The sequence below is a fragment of the Phaethon lepturus genome, unplaced genomic scaffold (assembly GCF_000687285.1).
Source record: "Phaethon lepturus isolate BGI_N335 unplaced genomic scaffold, ASM68728v1 scaffold20974, whole genome shotgun sequence".
Classification (NCBI taxonomy): domain Eukaryota; kingdom Metazoa; phylum Chordata; class Aves; order Phaethontiformes; family Phaethontidae; genus Phaethon; species Phaethon lepturus.
The window spans coordinates 1-23,369 of NW_010534265.1; the positions used below are offsets into that span (position 1 = coordinate 1).

At 36.6% G+C, this 23,369-nt stretch overlaps 1 protein-coding gene across 1 annotated transcript in view; it reads right to left on the minus strand.

Annotated features, from left to right (window-relative positions):
* Positions 1–185: 185 nt before the first annotated feature.
* LOC104619558 (alkylglycerol monooxygenase-like) overlaps positions 186–23,369 on the minus strand; it is a gene marked incomplete at both ends in the record, with an annotated part of 91,378 nt that continues 68,194 nt past the window's right edge. Inside the window, 3 exons of the mRNA XM_010285477.1 lie at positions 186–252; positions 14,713–14,808; positions 20,710–20,813. Coding sequence (XP_010283779.1) covers positions 186–252; positions 14,713–14,808; positions 20,710–20,813 — 267 coding nt within the window. The remainder of the gene's footprint in view (positions 253–14,712; positions 14,809–20,709; positions 20,814–23,369) is intronic.

Here is a 23,369-nt window from a genome sequence, read left to right on the forward strand (position 1 = left end):
CAACCTTAGTGACTCTGTGATTCTGTGATTTCTAACTGAACAAGGACTAGTTTTGAAGCAATGATCAAAATTAAAGTCCTCTGTAAAACTAATTTTACAGTACAATTTTAGTACTCTATTATTATACAAATAGAGACCAAGAGAAAAAACACACTGAGCAATAAGAGACTACATGTTTAGCTTACCATGGTGAACTCTGTGATGACTAGGAGTATTAAGAATCCACTCCAGAGGCCCAAGGTTCGTGATAACCTTAAAAAAACCCGTGATGTTTCAATGAATTTGAAAATACTGTATAAAATCAAGGAGGCAAAAGAGGGGGAGGAAATGCACAGAGAAAGTTTCTCTAAAGGAGAATTGCATAAAAAGACTATAATGCAATTTTTTTGCCCAAACCATTTAACTGTATTACTGTTAAAAGAATTTTCATGAAAAAGTGAAATTTAGTAAAATGCAAGTTAAAAAATAGATTTCTTTTTGATCCAGCAGCACATTTTCTTCTTGTTTCTATTATCAATTCACGATTCCATAATGATAATTTCACTCACATTTTTCACCCATTTCCATTGGCACCGCTTGTGATCCAGTATAACGCTCAGATCCCATTTATATGAACACTTTACATCAGCAAATGATTGGCACTGAGCCAGCAACAAGTGCTCCTTCCTCCTTCAGTCTCTTTGACTGCTTGTTCCTCCTATCAATACCCAATGAATTTTGTTTTTCTAAATTAGTTTAACTGGATCAATTCCTGAATCTGATCCAACATACGGTCACAAATACACTGGCATGAGGCAGAGGCATGAAAAGAATGTAGACCAGCATAAATTCATAATGGAGTTGCGATCTAAGGCAACAAATCAACAGTACAGAAAATGCAGCCTTAATCATTTTAGTACCAGACCAAAAATTACAGAAAGTGTTGATTTCCATAAACTTACTCTAATGATTCAAGCTGTGCCAGAAAATGCTGATGAATTAAGTTTGTATCTGCAGGGTTTGTGCTGAATTAGGTACTCTCCTGTATTATGGAGCCAGAGGAAAGCCAGCATTAATTTCAAATTTTGTGCTTTTGTTAGTTCAACAGAAGCGTGTCGATATAGCAACCATTGCTTTATCCCAAACACAAAATCATCAGTCACAAATAGATGCAATCACTGGATGACCAGAAAAGATTTCTGTTCAAAATATATCCTAAAATGGTATCTATTCACCATGTCTGATTATGACCATAATGTCTCACAATTAAAAGGGGTAGGGGGAGGAAGCAGCTAAATAAAAATACTTAGACCTTAAGAAACAAAACCCAGAACATATCACTTTGTCTTTTACAAAACTTAATTAGTAAATTTAATACTCATACTGCAGAAATGGGTGATCTGTAATATAATAATCAATGTAATATTAGCAAACAACACATTAAGCAGAGGCAGACAGTCATTACTCATAAGAGCAGGCCCATTCATCTAAATAACTAAACATACACGGATTTTTATTCATTTAAGTTTTACAGAACAAAGTCCTAAAATATGCCAGTGCCATTTCTGTTTAATTCACAGCTGTGCAAGTGGAAGTAGATCTGGACGCAGAAAGTAGACACAGGACATTCTTCAGATGTATTTAAATTTTTATGAATCAGGCAAATATCACAATAAAAGCAATGAGTACCTTTTGTTCATTTTTGTCTTTAATAACAGCTAAAAGAACTTCTACTTAACAGGTTAAGTAGAGCAATTCTGTAATTAAAGGAGTACAGAAATGAGCAAATTCTTCAGATAGAGAGAGCTGTAACATTTGGAGCATCTGTCTCAAAATCCTGCACACACTTGACTGGAAAAGCAGAATACTAGGACAAGTTTGTTTTGTTTTGTTTAACTCGGAAGCCAAGGGCAACATAAGTAGGACCATTTGTTTTTCTCAGTTCTCCCTCAAAATAAGCTCAAGCCTGAAAAGACCACCTAAAGGTGAGAAACAATTCATCATTCATGCCAGCTCCATTTCTCACCTCTCTCAAGCAGAAAATCCCACTGTGTTAAGCTATGCGAGATGTGACCACTAGATTAATTTAATCTAAGTCAAATGTCTTGGATTGAACTGCAGCCCAGCACCTGAGAAAGCAGTGATTTATCTAGTAGACCACACCTAACTTTGATCCACTTGGTTTCAATACATTTTTAGCTCAGTATTTTAGCAGTTTTTGTGAAAATAAACCAGGACTGCACTAGGAGAGCAGGGAATCACTAAGGAATAGCAGTCTTCACTTTTAGCCTGCAGGTGGATTATAATAAAATGTCCTTATAATGAATGCCTTCAAGTCTTCAACATCCAGCTGACTAAATTCATATCTTAAAATTAAAATTCATCCTTTTGAAAGTCCATATCATACAACAGTAAGGTAAAGTAGAACTTTGCGTCTTGGGGGTCCCTAAGGACCTCAGGAAATTACATAAAATTTTAAATAAATACTTCTGACTAATTGTAGAGAAAGTATTTTCTATGGAAAAGGAAACCTCTCTCATCCTGTAAAGTGGTCACAGCCCACTACACACTCCTTCTTTGGGTGATGACATTTACAGATCTACTGAATATCTTCTCTGCAGCATCATTAGTGATTGATGCCTGAGCCTACTTGATTCATTATTCAGCCAAGGTTACCTCCATTGCAAAGGCATACTAGCCACATGCTGATGGAAATATCATTGAGATAGTAATTATAACCGCATGACTTTTAAGCTCAGAGGTGGTACAGAACTCTGTACCTGACCAAGCAAAAATCCAGCATGCTGAAATTAGCAATCCATAAATGAACATCCTGGCTAAAACACATCAAAAATATTTTTTTCACCTGCTATTCTAAACAATACAGAATGTTATTTCTAGAAACTTCCTTTGTTATGTGTAAGTTTACTTCTATATTTAGCACATTTCTAAAACAGAAAAAGCTGTTGTCAGTAGAAAATATTTGTTGACAAAAATTTATAAATATTTTATAAATGTATATGTTATAAATATATCCATATATCATTCCAACAAACAGAAACATATCACCTCTGAGCTGCTGAATTTTGAAGGCTCCTGCAGCACCACATGGCAAAGAACATAATTATTCTGTTGAATTTTTCTATATACCACCATCTAACCAGGGGCAAAATTCCTATAAGCAGATCTTTCACCAAAGTGAGCTGTCGATGCTGGGATAGCAAGACAATTTTTACCAGACAAGATTCCAACCCTGTGTCCTGGTTTCAGCTGGGATGGAGTTGTTTTTTCTTCCTGATAGCTGGTGTAGTGCTGTGCTTTGGAGATGGTATGAGAATGATGTTGAGAGCACACTGATATTTTAGTTGTGGCTAAGCAGTTGTAGTGCTTGTACTCAGTCAAGGGCTTCTCAGCTTCCCACGCTCTGCCAGCGAGGGGGTGCTCGGGGAGCTGGGAGGGGGCACAGCCAGGACAGCTGACCCAGGCTGGCCAAAGAGATATTCCCTGCGTATAATGTCATGCCCAGTACATAAACTGGAGTCAGACAGGGGGAGGGAATCGCTGCTTGAGGACAGGCTCACCGGGTGGTGAGCAATTGCTGTACTGGGCATCACTTGTTCTTGTACATTCCTTTGTCGGTATTATTATTGTTGTTGTTGTTGTTATTGTTATTACTACTACTACTATTACTACTACTACTATTACTATTATCATTGTTGTTTCCTCCTCTCTTGCTGTCCTATTAAACTGTTTTTATCTCAATCCACGAGTTTTTCCAGATTCTCTCCCTGGGCCCACTGGGTGGGGGGGAGTGAGCGAGCGGCTGCGCGGTGCTTAGTTGCTGGCTGGGGCTAAACCATGACACCCTGTTACGTCAGGCTGACAGGAGCGTACTGAAATCACAGTGAAATGAATGAAGTTTGTAGGAACTGACTCATAACAAAATGTAATGTGACCTAACACCAACCCATGTTCAAAAGAATGCCTAACAGGCAACGGAGAGGAGAAAGGCAGTGGCAGGTACTCCACCTACCCATCTACCCTTAAGGTGTCAGTCCACCCTTGTTTCTGTGCCTTCATTGTGTCTAGACATTTTTCTTGGAGAATGGCAGTTGCAAAGGAGCTCACAGGTGTTCATGCAAGCAGTAACCAGGCTTACACTGCAGTTGCAACCAGTCACTAAAGCATATACACCACTCAGTCATTCAAGGCAGCAAAACATTTTCAGCTTAAAAAAGCTTTGTATTCAAAATGACGTTTTAGAATAAGAATTTTCACAATGTTCACATTTCAGGAAAACAACTATTTTAAATTAAAAATTTTAAAAATGTACAAAATAAATGTTATAAGAAAAGCAGCACAGTTCTCAGGTTTTGTGGCAGGATTTTCATTGAAAAAAGAAAGTTTTCTGATACTATAATTTTTGTATGCAGTAGAAACTTTTGTTTCAGGCCCTTTTACTGTAAACTAGGTTCAAAATTAAAAAAAAAAGTGGAAATTTCATTATTCAATATCCTTATCAACTCTACTTCAAACCCTATTTCATACTGTTGAAAGGAAAAAGAGACTGCTTGTGAATATAAAATATTCTTGTTCTTTATATTATCATCTTGCACTGATTTTGGGAATACAGAAAAATAGCTACAAATCCCTTAAACATTGAAATACCCCAACTGCTGTCCAACGATGACTTTACCTGTATTTTAACCAATACGGCTGGGGGGGTTACATTTGTGTTTGTTTTCCTGATACAGACACCTCTGCTCTAAATCAATTCCTGTCTCCAATTTTTCCTCTCTCAATTAACACATCATGTACACCTCAACTCCCCTGCCAGTGACCCACAGATGAACTGCAGCATTCCAGCAAAACTATTTTCCTGTTTGCTTTATTTATTTTCTAACATCCCATAGCCACAAAAATAATTTTTCACCTGCCAAAATGCAGCCCTTAGAAATGGACTCAGTAAACTACCTACAAATCAGATGTGTAGGTATCTTATGTATACCACTTATAAAAGCTTTATTAGATCACTCCACAAAACATGTATTCCTTTTTTTTTTTTAAACAAAAAACATATTTCCTCCATTGTTGTACTTGGGTATCACTAAATAATAAAGCAGAATTACTGACAACATTTGAAGCAATTCCAAGAACAGCTTAATAAACAAGGCAGGCTAAAAGCTGTATGCTTAGAAACAGTTTCCTTACATTACTGAATAAAACATGCTAGAAATGAAATATTCATATATAATGAGACCAAATGTTTTTTCTATAATAGTAGTTCTTATATAAAGATGTTTCCTCTGTGACAGCAATCCCTAGCCTAAAGAAAAAAAAAAATTATGCAATATCTCCTGCAGCATGTAAGCACCTCCGTTTGCGGTCTCAGAGTTTGTCAGCACCAAGGGAAATCTTTATTGCCTGGTACCTGCAGCACTTCAATGCAGTTCTTGTTTAAATAATGAGAAAAAATCGTGACATGAAATCCAAGGGAAACTTTACATCTTGTGTAACAACTCCTCCTGTCACCACTACTACATGAATCTTTACTTAGCTCTGTTTCAACATGAACGTTAGGAAGGTATGTTGGCTGAGTAGAGCCGGCAACATTACAATAAAACCATTCGTATATAAAAAGTTTTGTTGTTTTTTTTTCTGTGATTATAAAGAAAGCTGTAGAACAGCACTACTTTCAATATCACAGTGTTACTGATCTACAGGACAGGAGAGGGTAAATTCATCCCCGGAGTATCACTAAGGAGCATTCTGAACTTAACTTTAGGGTTTCTGTTAGACTAGTTGGTAGTAAAACACACGTTACTGCTGATTTCCTCGTCAAAATCAAGATAAGATTTTTATTCCTGGCATATAAATCTGCATTTCAGACAGTCTGGTGGGGAAATTTAAAAATAAGACCTTAATTACGTTCCCCAGTAGAGCTGCTGTGTTAATTCAGGACAACACACCCAGTTATTTATACAGATGGCCCTGGTGATCAGATTTGCCATGTGAAGTCTCTACAGGGAAGCTAGGGAAAGGCAGAACTCCTAGGATATGTGCTCGTCTGCCAGTTTCACACTTTGAAATCCTCGGCAAACCCTGATTTATACACCGCCAACTGTTTTCCTATCTGATTAGGCAGTTTTCTACTCCAGTAAGCATGTAAAATGGATGTAGCCAAATTTCCACACCGAGGAGTGAAAAAACAATATTTATAGTTTAGAAATAAAACAAGCGAGAGGAACCATGCCTGTTGGGATCATAAAGAGTTTCATAGGGGGCAAATTTCTGATAAATCTGGATTGTAGGAATGGGAGGTGAAAGCCTAATTTTAATGGATAGTCTGGTTCAGGGCATATTTATATAATAAACACGAAGACTTAAGAAATGTGTTTATAATAAATTATCTTGAAGGCAGGCTGTTGTCACTTTTCATTGTTTTACGCCTCAACCAGGAGGTAAGATTTGAATCAAATCAGCATCTTACATGAATATTTTAGTTAACACTTTCAGTAAGTGGAAGCAACTTTTTTTTTCTTTAAAGGTTGAATTAAGCCATGTTGTGGGAAAGATGAGCACATATAGGAAGTTTCAATCAATTTATCCACTAGAAATGAGAGAAAACCTACACTAACTGGTTGTTTTAACTGCAGCATTATAAAAAGCAGAGCATAGAGAAAGTCACTCTTTCAGTCATATATCAAGTTAAGCATTTTAAACAAACTCCAGGAGAAAAATTGCTATACAATTTCAGTATTTTTCATCAGCTTGACAAATACATGCTGGCAGTTGTGGGGGAAAAAAGGGAAAGTAATAAATCAGTATGCCAGTCCTGAAATAAACTAAAATATAGCCAAGTGTAGCTCTTCACTTTCCTCTTTAATAGATCAAAATACAGTCAGCATCCTACACTTCGTGTTTTTAACAAATAAGGGTCTTCCTAATTTTCTGCTGGCTTTGAAACCATAACCAATTTAAATCAATTTTCAGTGAGTACAAGCTATGAGAAAACCTCAAGAGTATTACATGTAACATGTTAAGATGGAAAATTTGATTTTTTTTTTTTTTGACAGAGAGCAGTATCTCTAACTTACCTCCACGTGAGTGTGGTATCCTTTCATTATAACAACAACTTTATTTGGTACATGAGTTGTTTAGATCATTTTGCAGGATGCAGAATGTACTGAAATACGTTGCATCTCTAAGTAGCTCATTTCACTTTTATCTTGATAATTCCCCGGAGACATAGTAGACACAAGTGGCCTAAATAAAAATCTTTAAATATGATTTTTAGTTTTAGGGTTTCTGCAGGCAGGTTACCAATAGTCAGGCCTCCTGCTGCTGAATTAAACATTTCACAGCTGTCTCTTACAAGAAAAGTCCTTGGTGCAAGGACCAGAAACCAACATTCAAACCCAAGAACTTAATTATTAGGATGAAAAGTCAAGTTCCTACTTATGTTTTTGTCCCATAATCTTTTCATTTCTGGCCTCACCAGTGACCCAGCTTCAACAGGGAAAGGGAAGGGTTCCTCTGCCTGGATTGTTGCCATCAAAGGCAAATATCCAACATAAGCCAATTATTGTGGAGCAGATGCTTTTTGAATGAAAAAGACCACAGCTCCTGCTGCATGTTGAACTTGGAGCTATTGGGTGCAGAGGACTACTCAGTTCATTTAAATGACTTAAAAATATGTATGTCCCTCCCTCCCTATTCTGCAGTTCAGTTGAAAGAGAAGCTAGGTAAGAATAAAATACTTAACTCACTGTGTCAAGGCACTTCTGGGTAGACTCAGATACCTAAAAGTACCAAGGAGCACTTAGGTTTAAAATAGGAGGCTCATCCTGGGGCTACGAAGGTGTAAAGTTGGCACTTTTAACAATCATTGAGGTCCTAGGTGCCAAGGAAGGAACTCCAAACCTCATCCCACTATGATTTTCCTGACTTAAGTGTGTTCAAGCGGAGCCTACACTTAGCAGGACAGGAACAGTGTGCTCTCTTATGAATGTTTTATTTTCTCTCTCTTTTGTTATTCTTTTTATTTAAAACAAAGAGCAGAATAATACGGTTTATATATCTAGAAAGGTAATACTTTTCTCTCATCATGGGGGGGAATGAAACATGGATAAGTGGAACATATTTTGCAGTTATTTCTAGTATTTTTGCTTAGTGATAGTGTTGTTAGCTTTGCTCTTCTCCTCACTCTGGCAAATGACAAGACTTTGATCCTGCGGGTTGGTCAGAAAAATCTAATAAGCCATTTTGGCAGACAGGCTGGATTGAAGCAGTGAGATATCTTTGTTTCTTGGAATCATGTTTGAGTTTTATTGTCTATATTCTATATATATCCTACCTGGACCTACAAAGGCACTGTCTGCATTAAAGGAAGCATTTTTATCTCCCTGGTATTTATTGATTTATTTGTTCTTCTTCTCTCAACACTAAATGCTTGATTTGAGAGTTTGCAGCAGGTGAACAATGAATTTCTGAATGATAAAAGCATCAGCTATCAGGAATGGGACCAGAACTTTCTTCTGTAAATCAAACTTCTGTTCTTTATGCAAATCAGCGATTAGTTCGTTTCCCATCGGTTTTAGAATAATTTCTTGGATCTTTCTAACAGTGAGAAAATCCAGCTTCTAGAAGTCAGTAGTCTGTCAGATGATGTGACGTGTTTCTTGGAAATCCACTTAAATCATCTGTGTCACTAAGAGTTGTCAGGCACAATCTTGAACATCAGACCAGGAGAATGGCTGTAATCACCTCTAATTACATTCATCTTTTTGATGACTTTTAGCAAAAGTCTTGTGAATGGTGATTTTTTGATCCCTTGTAACCTGTGTGTGTTTCTAATTTGAAAGGGCACATCAGACAGACCTATGTCTATTTTTGGCTATAGTGGATGAATTAAAGAAAATAAGTTTGTTCTTTCATTAAATGATGCAATGTACTAGAATACAAAAAATGCAAGGTTTTGTTGGCATATCTTATTTGAATTCAAAATTAGTTTCCAGAATCAAATTCAAAAGAGACTGCAATTTCAGAATTATACTCAATACATTGGATTATTACTGATTTTACCTTTTGCTGGTGATGCTTTTTATTAAAGAAAAATAAACAAAACAAAAAAAAAAAAGGGAAAAAACCACATTTCTCATCTCGGCCAGGAAATCAGATCAGTCCACCACATCCTGAATCCACTGCGATCCGTTCAATACCACTTGTATACCACCATTTTGCAAAAACTTCCACACATTAAATTTGACTCATTACTTATTGACCTTATAGGAACTATTCACAATACATCCAGTTAAGCATAAATATATGCCTTTGTAAATAAGGCCTGAAGATTTTTTTACCTACGAGCAGAGCATGTCCATTTTTCATTTGCAAATTATTTACAATTTTAGCTCATTACCAACAAAAACTCTCTCTCCAATGCCACAAAACAACCACAAAACCAAAACTTTCTTCCCACTGCAAACATGCAAAAGTTTTATAGTCAAATAAGTTTTGTTGAAATGCTTTTTAAATTCAAAGTCGCATTTCTCAATCAAATTTACCTTTCAGTTTTAAGAAACGGATTATTAAATTGCTTCTAAATTACTGAACTACTGAAAGTAATTCAAATAAACCTTGGTACACTTGTTTACTCCTGCACTCCTTTCTTGTTTATTTAAATGAGAATGCAGCACACAATGTAGAAAAGGTAGGTCCAAGAAACTGAAAAAATGAAATTTGCAAAGAACTAGAGGGTTATTAATAACAATCGCAATTGTTAGGGACTGGGAATTAACAACTGAATATTTTATCTATTGTCTCATGCTGTCACTTATTTATCACATTGTCCTAATATTTTGTGATTCTTTTAACAACCATCTAATAGTCTTTTGTCTCAAATAGCTTCTGCTTATGAGGACACATATGTCCTTTAGAGTTTCAAAAATAACTTTTGCTATTGATACAGTAATCACAGGTGTACTGCTACGTAAAAGAAATATGTACATTTTTATATATTTTACTTAATTTTACTTGCTTCTTTAATCTGCTTGTTTAATTTTCTTATCGACCCTGAGCTCATATGTGGAAAAAAACAAAACAAAACATGGAATATTTTTTCTGAATCTGTCCGTTTTCCTAGGTAAGATTTGATTGATGTAAGGACTTCAGGATTGGGCCACAACAGCTCACCTGTACTCAGGGAACCCAGATGGGCTGTGCATGGCTTCCTGCCAGGAACAGAATTCCTTTTCACGGAAGTGTGAAGTCTCCACAATTTCTCTCTTTTTCAGAATTTTTCACTAAAGAAAACTGAGTAGAATTCAAAGCTAAAGAAAGTCATAGACAGAAACTTAGACCAGTACACACTGCACACCAATGCAAAATATTTTTTGACAAATAAAATATACTTCCACAGCAAGTTTCAGTTTTACTGAATTGGTGTTTTCTGATTAAAAAAAAAGATATATTTTGGCTTATCTCTGTAGCAATTTCACATCGTTTTTTCCAGCCTGCATGTGGTGTTGCCAAAATATTTCCCATTCCTTGTCTTTTTTCACGCACATTTCTCCTGGTTAATAGTAGTGGCTCACCTTTTTCTGCTCCCAGAGTTTGATGAGGCAGAAAGACTTAAACAAGGGAAAAAGAGATGCCTTAAGAAACCTGACTTCTGTGAGCATGGTAAAAGGCAGATTACAGTCTTTCTTTAAATTCGAAAATTAAACAGAAACTAATGCATGTCAAAGATCAAACCGGTAAGGAATAATCTGCTGCTGCAATTACTACCAACAGGGATTGATTCAGTTGATACTTTCCAAATACAATTTGACATCTCATAAAAATTACAGCTAAACCAACAGAAACTAATTTCTGTTTTTCACAGGTGTCTATCAGGTTATAAACACACCTAACTTATTGGTTGTAATAAATGCATAACGGAAGGATATAGTTTAATATGAGCCATAGACCTTCCGAATCACCTGTGAAAATAAACTGAAATGGAGTATTTCTGTCTGTCAGTAACAGTCCTGAAACATTTTGTGGCTTTTGAAAAATTAGATTTTTAGTGCTCTTTGACCAAAGTATTTTTTTTAGTCCCCTTATGATCTAGATGAGAATGGTCTACTCATAGAAACATTCCTCCCAGACTGTTTAAGAGCAGATCTACCGACTCATTCCATTGACCTAAGTTGTATTGGATAGGACCAAAAGTTGTTTTCTCTTGGTTTATTGAGATCCTATCTTTATGCACCATTGCCAAAAGTGTTTTTTTCAGTTGGTTTTGGGTTAGGACTTTTTTTTTTATTTTTCATTTAAATAAACTATTATGAGTTTATTTTAATACTTCAGTGCTACTCAGAGATTTAAAAAAAAATCTTTGGAAAATTTCTGATATCATTTCAGATTGCCATGTACACAGTACAATAATGCACAGAAGCAGTGAAAAAAGTGTACTTCAGACAGAAAAAATTCTTATAGTGGCAGAATATAGTTAAATGCAAATGCATAACTTTAGTCACAAAGTCGTGTTTTCACTTTAGCACACCCAACCTTTCTTTATTAATTACCGAAAGGCCTTTCCTGTATCAATAGCCCATTCTGATTTTATTAATAATAAAAGATCTCTAGCACTAAAAAAGAGATATAGTATAATCTTTATATGAGATTTACGGTGTTTAAAATGCTGTACTATTTTATATAAAACGACAAAAGTCAATGCATAACAAGTATGCAGGAAACAAAGAAGTTTAACTGAGATGGAACAAGTGGGCACTTTTTGATCTTTATGATTTGGTATACTGTCTTCACAGGAATATACGAGCCACTTGAATTAAAATAAAATAGATCACATCTGATCTGTTGGTAGGAAAGCTGGACAAAAACTGACATAACTAATATTGAAGGAGGTCAAAATTATAACACAGGAAACTTCTAGCATTATTTGAAACAGCAGTGGACACATTCAAAATCAAAGTATAGGAAAATATCAGGGATCGTACTTTGGCTATAAACTTTTCTTCTAGGCTGAAATATGGCATAGGAAATTTCAGCACAGCATAACCATTCTCTTGTAATTGAATTCATTAATTTAAATTACTCCCAAAACAAAACATCTTCCCTCAGAAAATTTCATATACTTTTGTTCTTTCCTATTACTTCAATATCACATATTTTTTTCTTTTATAAAGCAATAAATTATCCTTATCCTTTATTAAGCTTTTCAGTGCTATGAAAAAAAAAGCCTGTTAAAGAAAAGAGGTTTTTTCCTTGTATCTTACTAGATTTTATTTTTCTGAAGGTGAAAGATGTGTAATCAACAGTTGTGAAGTTGCAATTTCCAAACATACTTGACTAGTCAATATGGGGACAAATCTTGTCTAAGGAAACAATGATACTGATTAAAAGCAATAGAAAGCTGAGGACAAACTCAACATTTCCTATCAAATGCTCCTGCATTTTAGAGGCAAGCTACTACATCTTGCATGATAGGATAGAAATAATGAGGTGTATCTCCACCAGGCCCCTAATGACATGTCCTGCCGCCCTGTAACAGCACCCACCATGGGCTCCCGGAGGACACCAGAGCTGCTGCGGGGTGATGAATCTCAGCTCTCAGAGCAAGACCTAGAAACTGTCACTGAGATAGGATGCTGGTTTTTATATAGCTCAGGCTGGCAGCCCCAAACAAACCTCATATGTTTGGGAACTGCTGGAAACAGACTTACAGAAAGGGTTTTCATTTTACTGTATATCTGTGTAAGATAACTGGAACCATTAAAATTCAGGAAAAGGAGGGTTAGAAAAAAAAAAAAAGAAATGTCATAGCTTTAAACAGCTAAATTGTAATAGTTGTTGCAAAAAAAAATCGCCAGTATAATGGTGAAGCATCATATTAATTTAATCAGAAATACAGGTTAATAAAAACCTGTGTAGCTGCAATAGCTGCTACTATTTCCCTTCCTTTCCCTTTTCTGTTATGCCCTTGCCCTTGAGAGCAGGAAATCTGCTAATACATGGTGTAACACTATTTCTATTTTGACATAATTTTTGACCTTAAAGCATGACTTTAACATATTTTAACTGATTTCAGCTATGCTACAAAATCAACAATATCAACATTAAGAATAACTTCCCTTGTAAACAAAGATCTACGATTGGATCAATTGGATCAGTACAAAAGGTCCATTGTTTTTGTACTGGCACAATAATTTAATAGCAAGGAGTGCTTGCTTATCTTTTCATTGAGACTGAAATTCATTCCTGTTTAGACTAGTGTCTAAACTTGGCACAATCCACATATGCTATGGAAATTCCTTTTAAGCCCTACAAAGGATTTAGCACTTTAGAGCGATGTAGGCAATTCGTAAGCCTCTGAAATTCACTTTAGAAACTTTAGATGCACCCTGTTGCACCAGTGCTGAGACTCACTGAGTTACTGCAAAGCAGCAGAACGTTAGAAACCTCTCAGACAAGGAAGAAATGGATTCAGACAGCAGAGAAGACATAGATGAGGTATACTATATTTTTCTTAGTGGCAGAACACAGTAAAACCAGTTAGGGGAACCTATGGCACAGTCAAAGAAACTTTGCTACTATGCGATTCAGAGTATTCATTTGGTATAATTTCAAAGTGTTCAAATTTGTTCAAAACATTTTGACAAGCTTAATTTTGTAGTGCTTGAGTTTATGCCAGTTCTGGTGGTGTGTGTGACATTTTATTGTAAGCCTTTCCTATTCACATGGTGTTGTAGAGCATCAGACCTGTATTAATGATTTTAGAAATGTGCCCAACAGAAGTGAAATTTTAACAACAGAAGTTTGCTATTGAGTCACTAAGTAGTTCCCCCACCCCCCCTTTTTTTTTAAGGAAACACACAGGAAAGAGAAAATAACTGTAATTTAAGTGACACAATCACCTAAAATAGCAGATAAAGAAAATAAAAATGCCTTCCAAAAGAACTGTCCTATAGATCGCATAATGAAACTACAGAGGGGAAAAAGGCATCTGTCTAGTCAGAATAATCAAAGGAGTAACTGTTGTAGCGATAATTAGTCCACAGCACACTAGGGGCTACTGAGAAATATGCTACTGATATATAACATGGGAGACCTTTAATTACCTCTACTGTAGTGTGAGTGAGAAGGCAGAAGGCCACTCATCTACCTGAGAAGTATGGGAAACTACTTACTAATTACAGTGGGTTATTAACTGTATATGTATGTAAACTAGCTATGGTCTATGCACTCACAAAACACCAATAAATAGGTGCAGTCTTAAACAAAGAGCCATCAGATAATCAAAGAGCGTTTTGCATCTGAGAACTACTTGCATTAAGAAGGAAACAATATCTGACTTCAGTTGCAACTCTAAATGATCTTTAAGAAGCACTGGGTTTTGGATATTTTTCATCTTAGAAATGAAATCAATTTCAGTATCTGCCAGAAATGTTTAATAAGCTGCAAGATAGGAAAATATAGTATTAAAATAGCAAAAAGTTTTGATTCCTTACAGTTACTTTTTTTTTTTTTAATCTAATTGGGACCAACTGGCCTCATTGCTTCTTATAAACTTAGCAATATATATTCAGAAAAAGGAATAAAAATGAACAGATGTTTCTCCTTAAAGAAGTCAGACAAAGGTTTTTCTTACACAATAAATCAGCTGCTAGTGTATTGCCAGGACGCTGCTCCAGGCTAACTGTTTAGGTATGGCTTAAAAACCTGGTTTACCTCTGTATGTATCCAAAACTGGTAAAGTAGATTAAACTGTAGATGAACAGCAAATACTGAAGGGGGAATGAAAAGAGCCATGGGCAAGTTGAAAATCTGAAAAATGAGAAAGAAAATATATATTAGACATATAATTCTAAACTTGTGATGGTATAACAAAGTACTGTCTCAGGAGCTCAAAGCACTGCACAAGATAATTGCTTCTTCTAATATCTGCATAATGTAGACATTACATAGAATAGATACTGATTATTATGTAACTACTAGATGTGCTGTAGCAAATGAGACATAAATTGATGCCAAAGTGATTTCCCAAAAGTCATATTGAGCAAGTAGAAAGATCAAGAAAAGGACTCAGAAATCCTGAGATTAAATATTTATTCTGTGTACTGTACAGAGCAGGCAGCAACATACCCTTGACATGAATGGTTCACTTTTAGGGGAGAATTACCACAGAGTAAGCAAGGTGTGAATTTATAACACTATAGCTTTCCCATCTGAACTCCCTACGTGAGCACCATAAGGGCAAGGCAGCTTACTTGGCTTTCACAGTTAATTATAAATTCTCACCCTAACTTCCTCACGGCATCTCCCTTGAAGCACCAATATATTGCTGAGTTCTAAAGATGTGCTAGCATGAAAACAGCTTCAGAAAACTGCTTACTTAGGAAAGACACTGGTATCTTACATACAAAGTCCCAGGAATTTCGCAATTAATTGGTTAACTGGCTGAGCAATAGAATAAGACTTTCAAGACCTCCATGTGTTAAAAGTCAGTCTGCTTTCTTCAGAAAAAAGCTCATCCTTTTTTTTTTTCCTTCTACCTGACATTGTGTTATACCAGCTGCATTAAGAAGTTCATCCTTCCCTAAAATACAGAGATTTTTTCTAAACCAAGCAGTAGCGGAGCTATCTTCAAAACTTTACATTTCTTTAGCACTCAGGGAAAATCTGGCTAGCAGATAAGAGCCCCCTGTGAAACACAGAAAAATTAGCAAAATCCATTTTCAAATTCCTATTGACCTTCTCTCAAAAATAAAATCTTTGAACATCAGAGAAAGCAATCTGATAACCATGACAGGCCTCCTCAGCCAGGAATTCCTTTAGTGTAGGTCTGCACACAGCATTTAACGCCAATATTCCCTCACTGTTTGTCAAAAGGCCTACCCAATAGATAAAGTCACACTGGGGCTGTGAAGCAACTGCACCTCCATCCCCATGCTGTGACTGATGCTCTTGAGAAAAATCACCACAGCTGTATCCCACTGTCACAAGCCAATGGAGGACTAAGACCATGCAGTCGCGGCTCGGTCTGGTGACTTCAACGCCAGACGACGACTGAAGCACTAGAAAGAAACCCTTAATTGACTGCAGTATCACCCGGTAGGACTGGGGCAGCTGTGATTTCAAAAGCTACATTCAAAGGCTTCATGGATCACAGCTGCCCCGCAAACTGCACATGGTGCCTTCCTGGTTGAATGTTTTGGAAGCTTTTTTCCAAGAAGTAAAAGGAATTCAAAGGCAGTAGAAGGATTATCCTGAGCTTCTGGAATTTGGGGGAAACAATGCAAGTAGCTATTTTGTTTTAATCAATCTGATCCTCAAAGGTTGAAACGTTTGCATAACATTTATACAACAAAAAAGAAAGAAAAACATATTTGGAAGGTGAAATTTGCACATTGAATCCCTGAGAATCACTCAAAGTAAACTCACAAAAATACACAGCAACTCTTACCTAAGGTGGGAGCTAATAAATGGCATCAGGGGGATGTGGCATTTAGGCACAAAACTCCGGAATAGAGGTGGGAATGAGATTTCTTTTAGAATTAAAAATGCAGATCAGAGTGCCTTGTGCAGAAGACTACTAAATGGAAGAGTGACTTTCAAACTCGCTAATTCTCCATTCTCTGAAGCAGAAACGTAGAGCAAGCCTCCCATACTTTAGAAGAAATGCCCTAAACACTGACATGGAGTCAATCTGTTTTCTGAGTTCCTTTTTACTCCTTCCTCTAACCTAGACTCCTTTAGTATTTAATTATTAGAAGTGGGAAAGCTGCACAATAAGAGATACTGAGATATATTTGTCCCACAACAGCCAGAAGGCTGGCATGGTTTTTCTCAAAGGTTATCTTACAAAGAAGCCAATGAAGGAGTAGGACACACAGCCACATTTAGGTAAAGATACTGCAATTTTTTCTTATTATTGATTGTACCCGTCTAATGGCGCGATAGAAGCAGGAAATTTTTTAAAAGGAATGGAGAGGAAGTTAATTTAAAAAAAAGAAAAACAAAACCAGGTGGTTTTCAGATTATTCATGGAAGTGGTTGCAGGATTGAAAACAAGGTTAAAAATGATATGCTTTTCACCTAAAAATATCAAAAGCAATTTAGTGGTATTTACAGATGACTCAGAGTGGAAGGAAGGATCATCTTTATATATATTTTCTAACCTGCTTCTCACAATGAGTACTAGGATTTCCACACTAAGTGGTGAGATGAGGGAAATTTTATATAAATCTATGGGTAAATTTGAGATTGACGAAGGAGAATGCTTTCCTGCCTGCCTCATGTTTCCTTGCATGTAAGCTTTATTTTGCACAGAAAAGATTTCAAAGATCATTTAAGGAAGTAGAACCCATAGGGAGGGATGAAAATGTTTCCCATACAAAAGATTTGGTTTCCCCTATTTGTGGTTTCATTGAAACAACAAGATCAAGGTCAGGAAAAAAAAAAAATCATTAAATATTTTTTCACTGGAAATGCCAATTCACCAAATGAAAACATTTCATGGGAATGTACCAGCTCTCATTATCCTTGTAGAGGAAAAAGTTTGCTGGCTCCAAGATGGAATTTCTGGGTAAAACTGCAGAAAAACCATTTATCGCACTCACAGATCTTTTCCCATTCGTGGATTCAGCAACAGAGATTGAGAGCGCGCCACAATAACTGATAACCCGATGGGAAAGGCGCTCGGCGAGGGCGCGGTGGGGGATCCCTCTCTGGGGCTGCAGCTGGGTGCCATCACCCTTAAGGCACTGCCCCTTCTGCAGGGTGTGCGTCCGCTGCGCACTCTTCGACACGGGCACGCTCTACCTTTCTCCTTCTCATTTGTGAGTAAAAGCTTAGAAACGCTTCCACTACAGAAAAGGAAAAATTTGAAACTCTTGAGGTTTAGCAGGAGGGCTGAGTTTCTTGCGCGGATCCCCTCCGTTTCCACGCTGGGTTCCCCCTCACGGAGGTGCCACGGGGCACAGCTGCCGGCAGCTCATTCATGCGAGCTATACTTCTGTGAGGATTCTGCAGGAATTAAAGGTAAGGATAAAAGAAAAACCAAACCACCCATCCCTTACAGAAAGCAGACCTGGCAGACTCCTCAGTAGATAAGAAGCGAACTTTGTGACTCTGTGCTGAAAAGAACAGTGTTGCTTATTCCATTTCCAGGTTTATATATAGATGTTTCCACTGCTTTTAAACTGACAAGGCATAATTCAACCCTTTCTCTAAACATATAGTCTAAAGCTATCAAATTATTATGGACCTAATAGTTGCAATTAAATCCTACCCCTGGAGGAAAGTTGAGAACTGGTACTCAAAGAATTAAATCATAGCTTCTCAAGGTGTATATGCAACTCTCTCCTTTCACAATTACACTTTATCTAAATGTTTCATCAGAAGCAAAAATTTATAAAGCATTAACTTGTTGATTTCTTCTTAAAAATATATTATTCCCCCCCACACATCTTTTTCCCACAAAAGGCTTCAAAACCATCTCTCAGCCATAATAGTAGGCCTACTTCTCTATGGCCCCTCCACTGGAGTCACAGAAACACTGTGTGTGCAAACGACATGAGGCGATACACGTTCGGTTCCAAGTTCAGGAGTACATCTCACACCACGGATTGTACTTTAAGCATGTTTTTCTCTTCTCTTTCATTTCACATCTCCTCAATCAGCTCAAGCACGACCCACACAGATTAATATGCTGATTTATTTATCTTATAACATTTAAGTTAAAACACATACAGAGCTGGCAGCAGAACAGTCCCACAATCCCACATCATCCACCACAACTTTCTCACAGCCTCCACAAAACTGGATGTCAAACTGCATTCAACAGTACACATTCAGCAACATCAAATCACTCTCAAAGATTAAATATAAACTCCACTGAGCTTCAGCTTCGAGGCAGATGCATCCATGGGGTTCTGGACAAGTCTGGCAGTACAAAAAACCAGCAGTGTTATTAAAATGAGCAAGAATTGTGTAAACGCACGGTAAGGCTTTGGAGAAAGAAAACTGGCACACCTCTCAAAACTTCTGGGGGGAGTGAAACTAATATTTACATTAACCAAATGTCTTGGCTTATACCAAATATTTGGTGGAAGAAACGCTGCACACAAAAGTATTATGGATTCCTAGGTTTGCTCCCCTTTGCTCAAAGCAAATGAATTTCAAATGTACATATATTATTTATCAAGAGATACCGGTGTGGTCCTGAAGATGGTCTTCAGAATCTAAGGCGGCCAGACGCCTTGGCCTTCCTGAATTTTTTATGCTCTCTGAGGTATCATCCTCCAAACCACGCAGGCAGATGAAGTGCTTATGCACACACCCATATGTACACACAGGCTTTTTGTCTTTTTTGAATTATTGTTTTTGTTAAGCATTTGCACATATGGTCCCAATGGGTAAATGTGCAAAGGTTAAATCTTTAACATGGCAAGTATTTACATAGGAAGCAGAGTTGTGACAGAGATGCATCCCTTCCGCTGTTGTTCATTATGGCCATGTAAACTTGAGGCACTCCTATCAAAATCAGATAACTATTTTCTGAATAAAAAAAACAACAAGAATTTACAGAGAAGACTTTAAGAAACAAAACAAAGAAACATTATCAGCTTCACAATTTCCGGAAGAACTAGTCATTTTTTTTGAAACCTAGTGCTTTAACTCATCTAATGTCATGGTCTTGAAACAGTTATGAAAAAAAGGTTAAGTCCACGCGCAGTTATATGAGCATAAATCTAGACTAACTTTACTGAAATTAATGGAGTTACACTGGATTTGCATTTGTGTGAGCACACACTCTTGGCTTTGAGTCATTTGCTCCTAGGCTAGTTGTAAAGATTGCCAGAGGACTGTGGGTTTCCTCCACCACCAGTATTATACCTCACTGGAGAAGAACATTCCTATATTTTATATATACAAAAATACATTGAGTATTGCTTTTGAACTTTAATTCTGAACATTCAGATTTTGAAGTTATTATTCTTTTAAAAACAAATGAACAAACTACAACCTAAGTTAAAAATAGAGTCAAAAAGAACATGAGAGCGCAATGGAGGAAATCAGCAGTTATCCTGGGACAAAAACTAAACACTGAATAGTATGTTACATTTATGAATGTATTTGGAAATATACATTTCTAAATCTGTAAATAAGTACTCAGTTTATATTGGATACGTACACAGCTCACCATTTAAAGCAAATTATATCTGAAATAACACTAGGTAAAAGTCTTGGCATACTGCCCTTACTTACTGGAGTACTGACACATGACATGAATGAGCAGAGACAAATAAATACAGTTGCATGTCCAAAGCAATCTTTAGTCATGATTTCTCTCCCTGCTCCTTTCAGTTATATAGACATATTCGAGAGTAGTTATGTTATACTCTGATCTTTTCCTGTACTTACGCATGAATAACCAAATGAAAAAATTGATTCATTTTACTCAAAGTTACGAAAAAATAAATACAGGGCTATAATTAGCCTTCTTAACTACTGTATCTTTTTTCAAGTTTGCTGTAAAAACATTAATGAATGTATTTTTAAAGCTTACGATTCTCAGATTCTTCAGTTTCAACTTCTGTGCTTTCAGTGTCGAACATCTTACGTAATTTATAAGTTTTTCTTCAAAGGGAAATAAACACTATGTTTTCAGTTTTACTAAATCTTGTTGATATTATTTTCTTTGTCAAATCTTGTGCAACTTACCCAGGAGGTGTATTTCTGCAGTACAGATTGTCTCAAGGCTGTGAATAAGTTGTAATCTTCAGAACTGTGATGTATTTGGTGCGCTGCCCACAGTATATTAACCTCTGCAAAACACATAATTTCTAATGAGGTATGCACCAGAGAACAAAGCGACATTTGTTTCCAAGGCCTTTTTTCTTAAGCTAAAAGCAACTAATCCCCCAACTTACACTTTGCTATTTTACCATAGTATAGCAGGTAATAAAACCTAATGCCCAAAACTGAGTTTGGGTAGGCTACATTAAATGTCTGTAAGTGGACACAGGTCAGGGTAACTTTCATGCTGAGGAAGGCAAAGCCACGGCAGGAACTAAAATCAGTGCTGGAAGAGCAGAAGGAGAGTTAAACAGCTAGAAAGCCTGAGCTGAGTCCTGACAACATGAGTCAGTAGGAGCTCTGTTACGGGGTTCAGAGGGACGGGACTGGGACTGAGGATGCTTTCATGCCTGCATTTGTTTACTGAAGTTATACTTCAGCATTAGAAGGGGACACAAAGTGTTCCAAAAACCTTGTGCTTCGAATTTAAACGATGAAACCAGTGTCTACTGTTCTGCATGTAGTTTTCTGGAACGGGTAAATCTTCAAGCCCACTTGTACCGCAGACCACAAAACACAGCCACTGCCTGCCCACTGGTGACAAATGGAAAAACAAATGGCCACTTGCTGGGAACTCTGGACCCAGCCAAAGGAGAGCAGTCGCTCTATTGTGTTCCAGTTCAAAAAAAGTTGCTGGAATAAGGGCAAAACCAGTGTCAGCCATGTGCTCTGAAGGCGTGACACCTATAATGCACTACGGTGAAGAAGAATACTTCAAAATCCAGATTGTATTTCAATTAAGATCTCCTTGGCCCCTCTGCAGTGAAAAATGATAAAGTGGGTAGTTAATGCAGCCCAAATAAAGCCTATTTAGCATAAACCTAAATTTAAGGACACATGTATTTCAAGGGATGAAGTCTACACAAATTTACAGGAATTTAATTTACAGAAATTAAAAGTTTACTGGCTGACTGCCAGCTGCATGCTCCCATTGCCACCGACTTGTTTCACCAGAGCAATTAGAGAAGTGCCTTTGGCAGATTCGAAAATCGCATTCACAGAATGATCTTATAATGTGTATTTAAAGCCCTGACATTATCTGGTGCCAAGCTTACATCAAACAGTTTAGGTCTGGTGATTAATATATACTTGCAATGTAAAGTAATGTGAAGAAAATCCCCTTAATGAATCTCAGGGTGTCTTTACCATTTCAGGATGACTAGACAGTCTCGTAACAGGAGGTAACAGTCTTGTATGCTAGAAACTGAAAATTTTAAACCCAATTAATTTTGTCAGTTTGTTAATTTATATGACAACATCATTTTTTAATGTCCTCTTAAGTCCTTGAAAATCCTTACAATTGCTGAATTAAAATTGTAACTTCAACTATTATAAAACACTTAACACTCTATGTGAGAATTCCTCCTTCTTTAAAGGCATTTGTTCCTGAAGGAACAAGTGTTCACTATATCAAGAATTAGCGATCGCACTCTCAAAGAAAACCCCAAAACATCTTAATGCATCTCTGCCTAATGAGCTCACTAGGAGATGAATTATTCAGGTGAGCTTCAGTACTCAATAATAATTTGTATTTGAAATGTTTCCCAAGACCTTGACAGAAGCTAAATGAGTGAACAAAGCATCTGAAAAGGTGGAGGTTAAAGACCTGTCTCCTTAGTTGTTTTAAAAGCATTTACTTCCTATCACAAACTGTGTGTAACACAAGCCTCCACTCAATGAAGTACAGCTGTACAAACAGGGTACAGTAACTGGATCTTGCTTCTTTCCCTCAGTCATTTTTCAGCATTATGAAAAGTTCAAGGAAGGGAATCTATGATGATTTTTACAGTCTACATTCATTGTAGTTAAGGTCAAATGGTTTTCAGAATGAATTACTAAAAAGGCATTTTATTAAGCATTCATTTTTCAGTTAAACTGCCTCTTTACACTAACAAGAGAATGGAATAAGGTAACTGAATATTGGTAAAATGGTAATCTTTTAGATGTGTGAGTCAGCTTAAATGATCTATCATTCAAAAATATACCACAGGAATATTAGGGACATAAACAAACAATTCTGCCACAAGTAATTTAACTGTTAGAGTTATTTCTGACTTCTTCTGTTACAGCTAAGTAAATTAAATCTTGGTCCTTAATCCTATTCTCGCTGACATCAGTGGCACAGACTATGTTAAATTCCTTGGCAAAATAGGTAGAGTTGATGATCAGAAATAATTTTTGTCTTAAAAATTTATCTGAAGAAATTGACCATCTATAACTTTTTACTTGAAGCAAAAGAACATCATGAATATGTGTGAAATAGATCACCCCAAAATTCAGTCTGAAACCATTAGTACATTAAAAATATTACAATCATAATGCCAAAAAGTGTCATCTCACAAATGTAAGAAACAGATCAAGCACTCTTCAAGGAATACAGCTGAGTGTTCACCAACTATCCGCCAGAGGCCAAAATGTATGTGTCTATAGAAGAATCGTGATTTCACTTTTTCATTCATAATGATGATAACTTGAAGCAAAATAAGAAAAGTTATTTGAATAAGAATGAAATTATAAAAGACTCT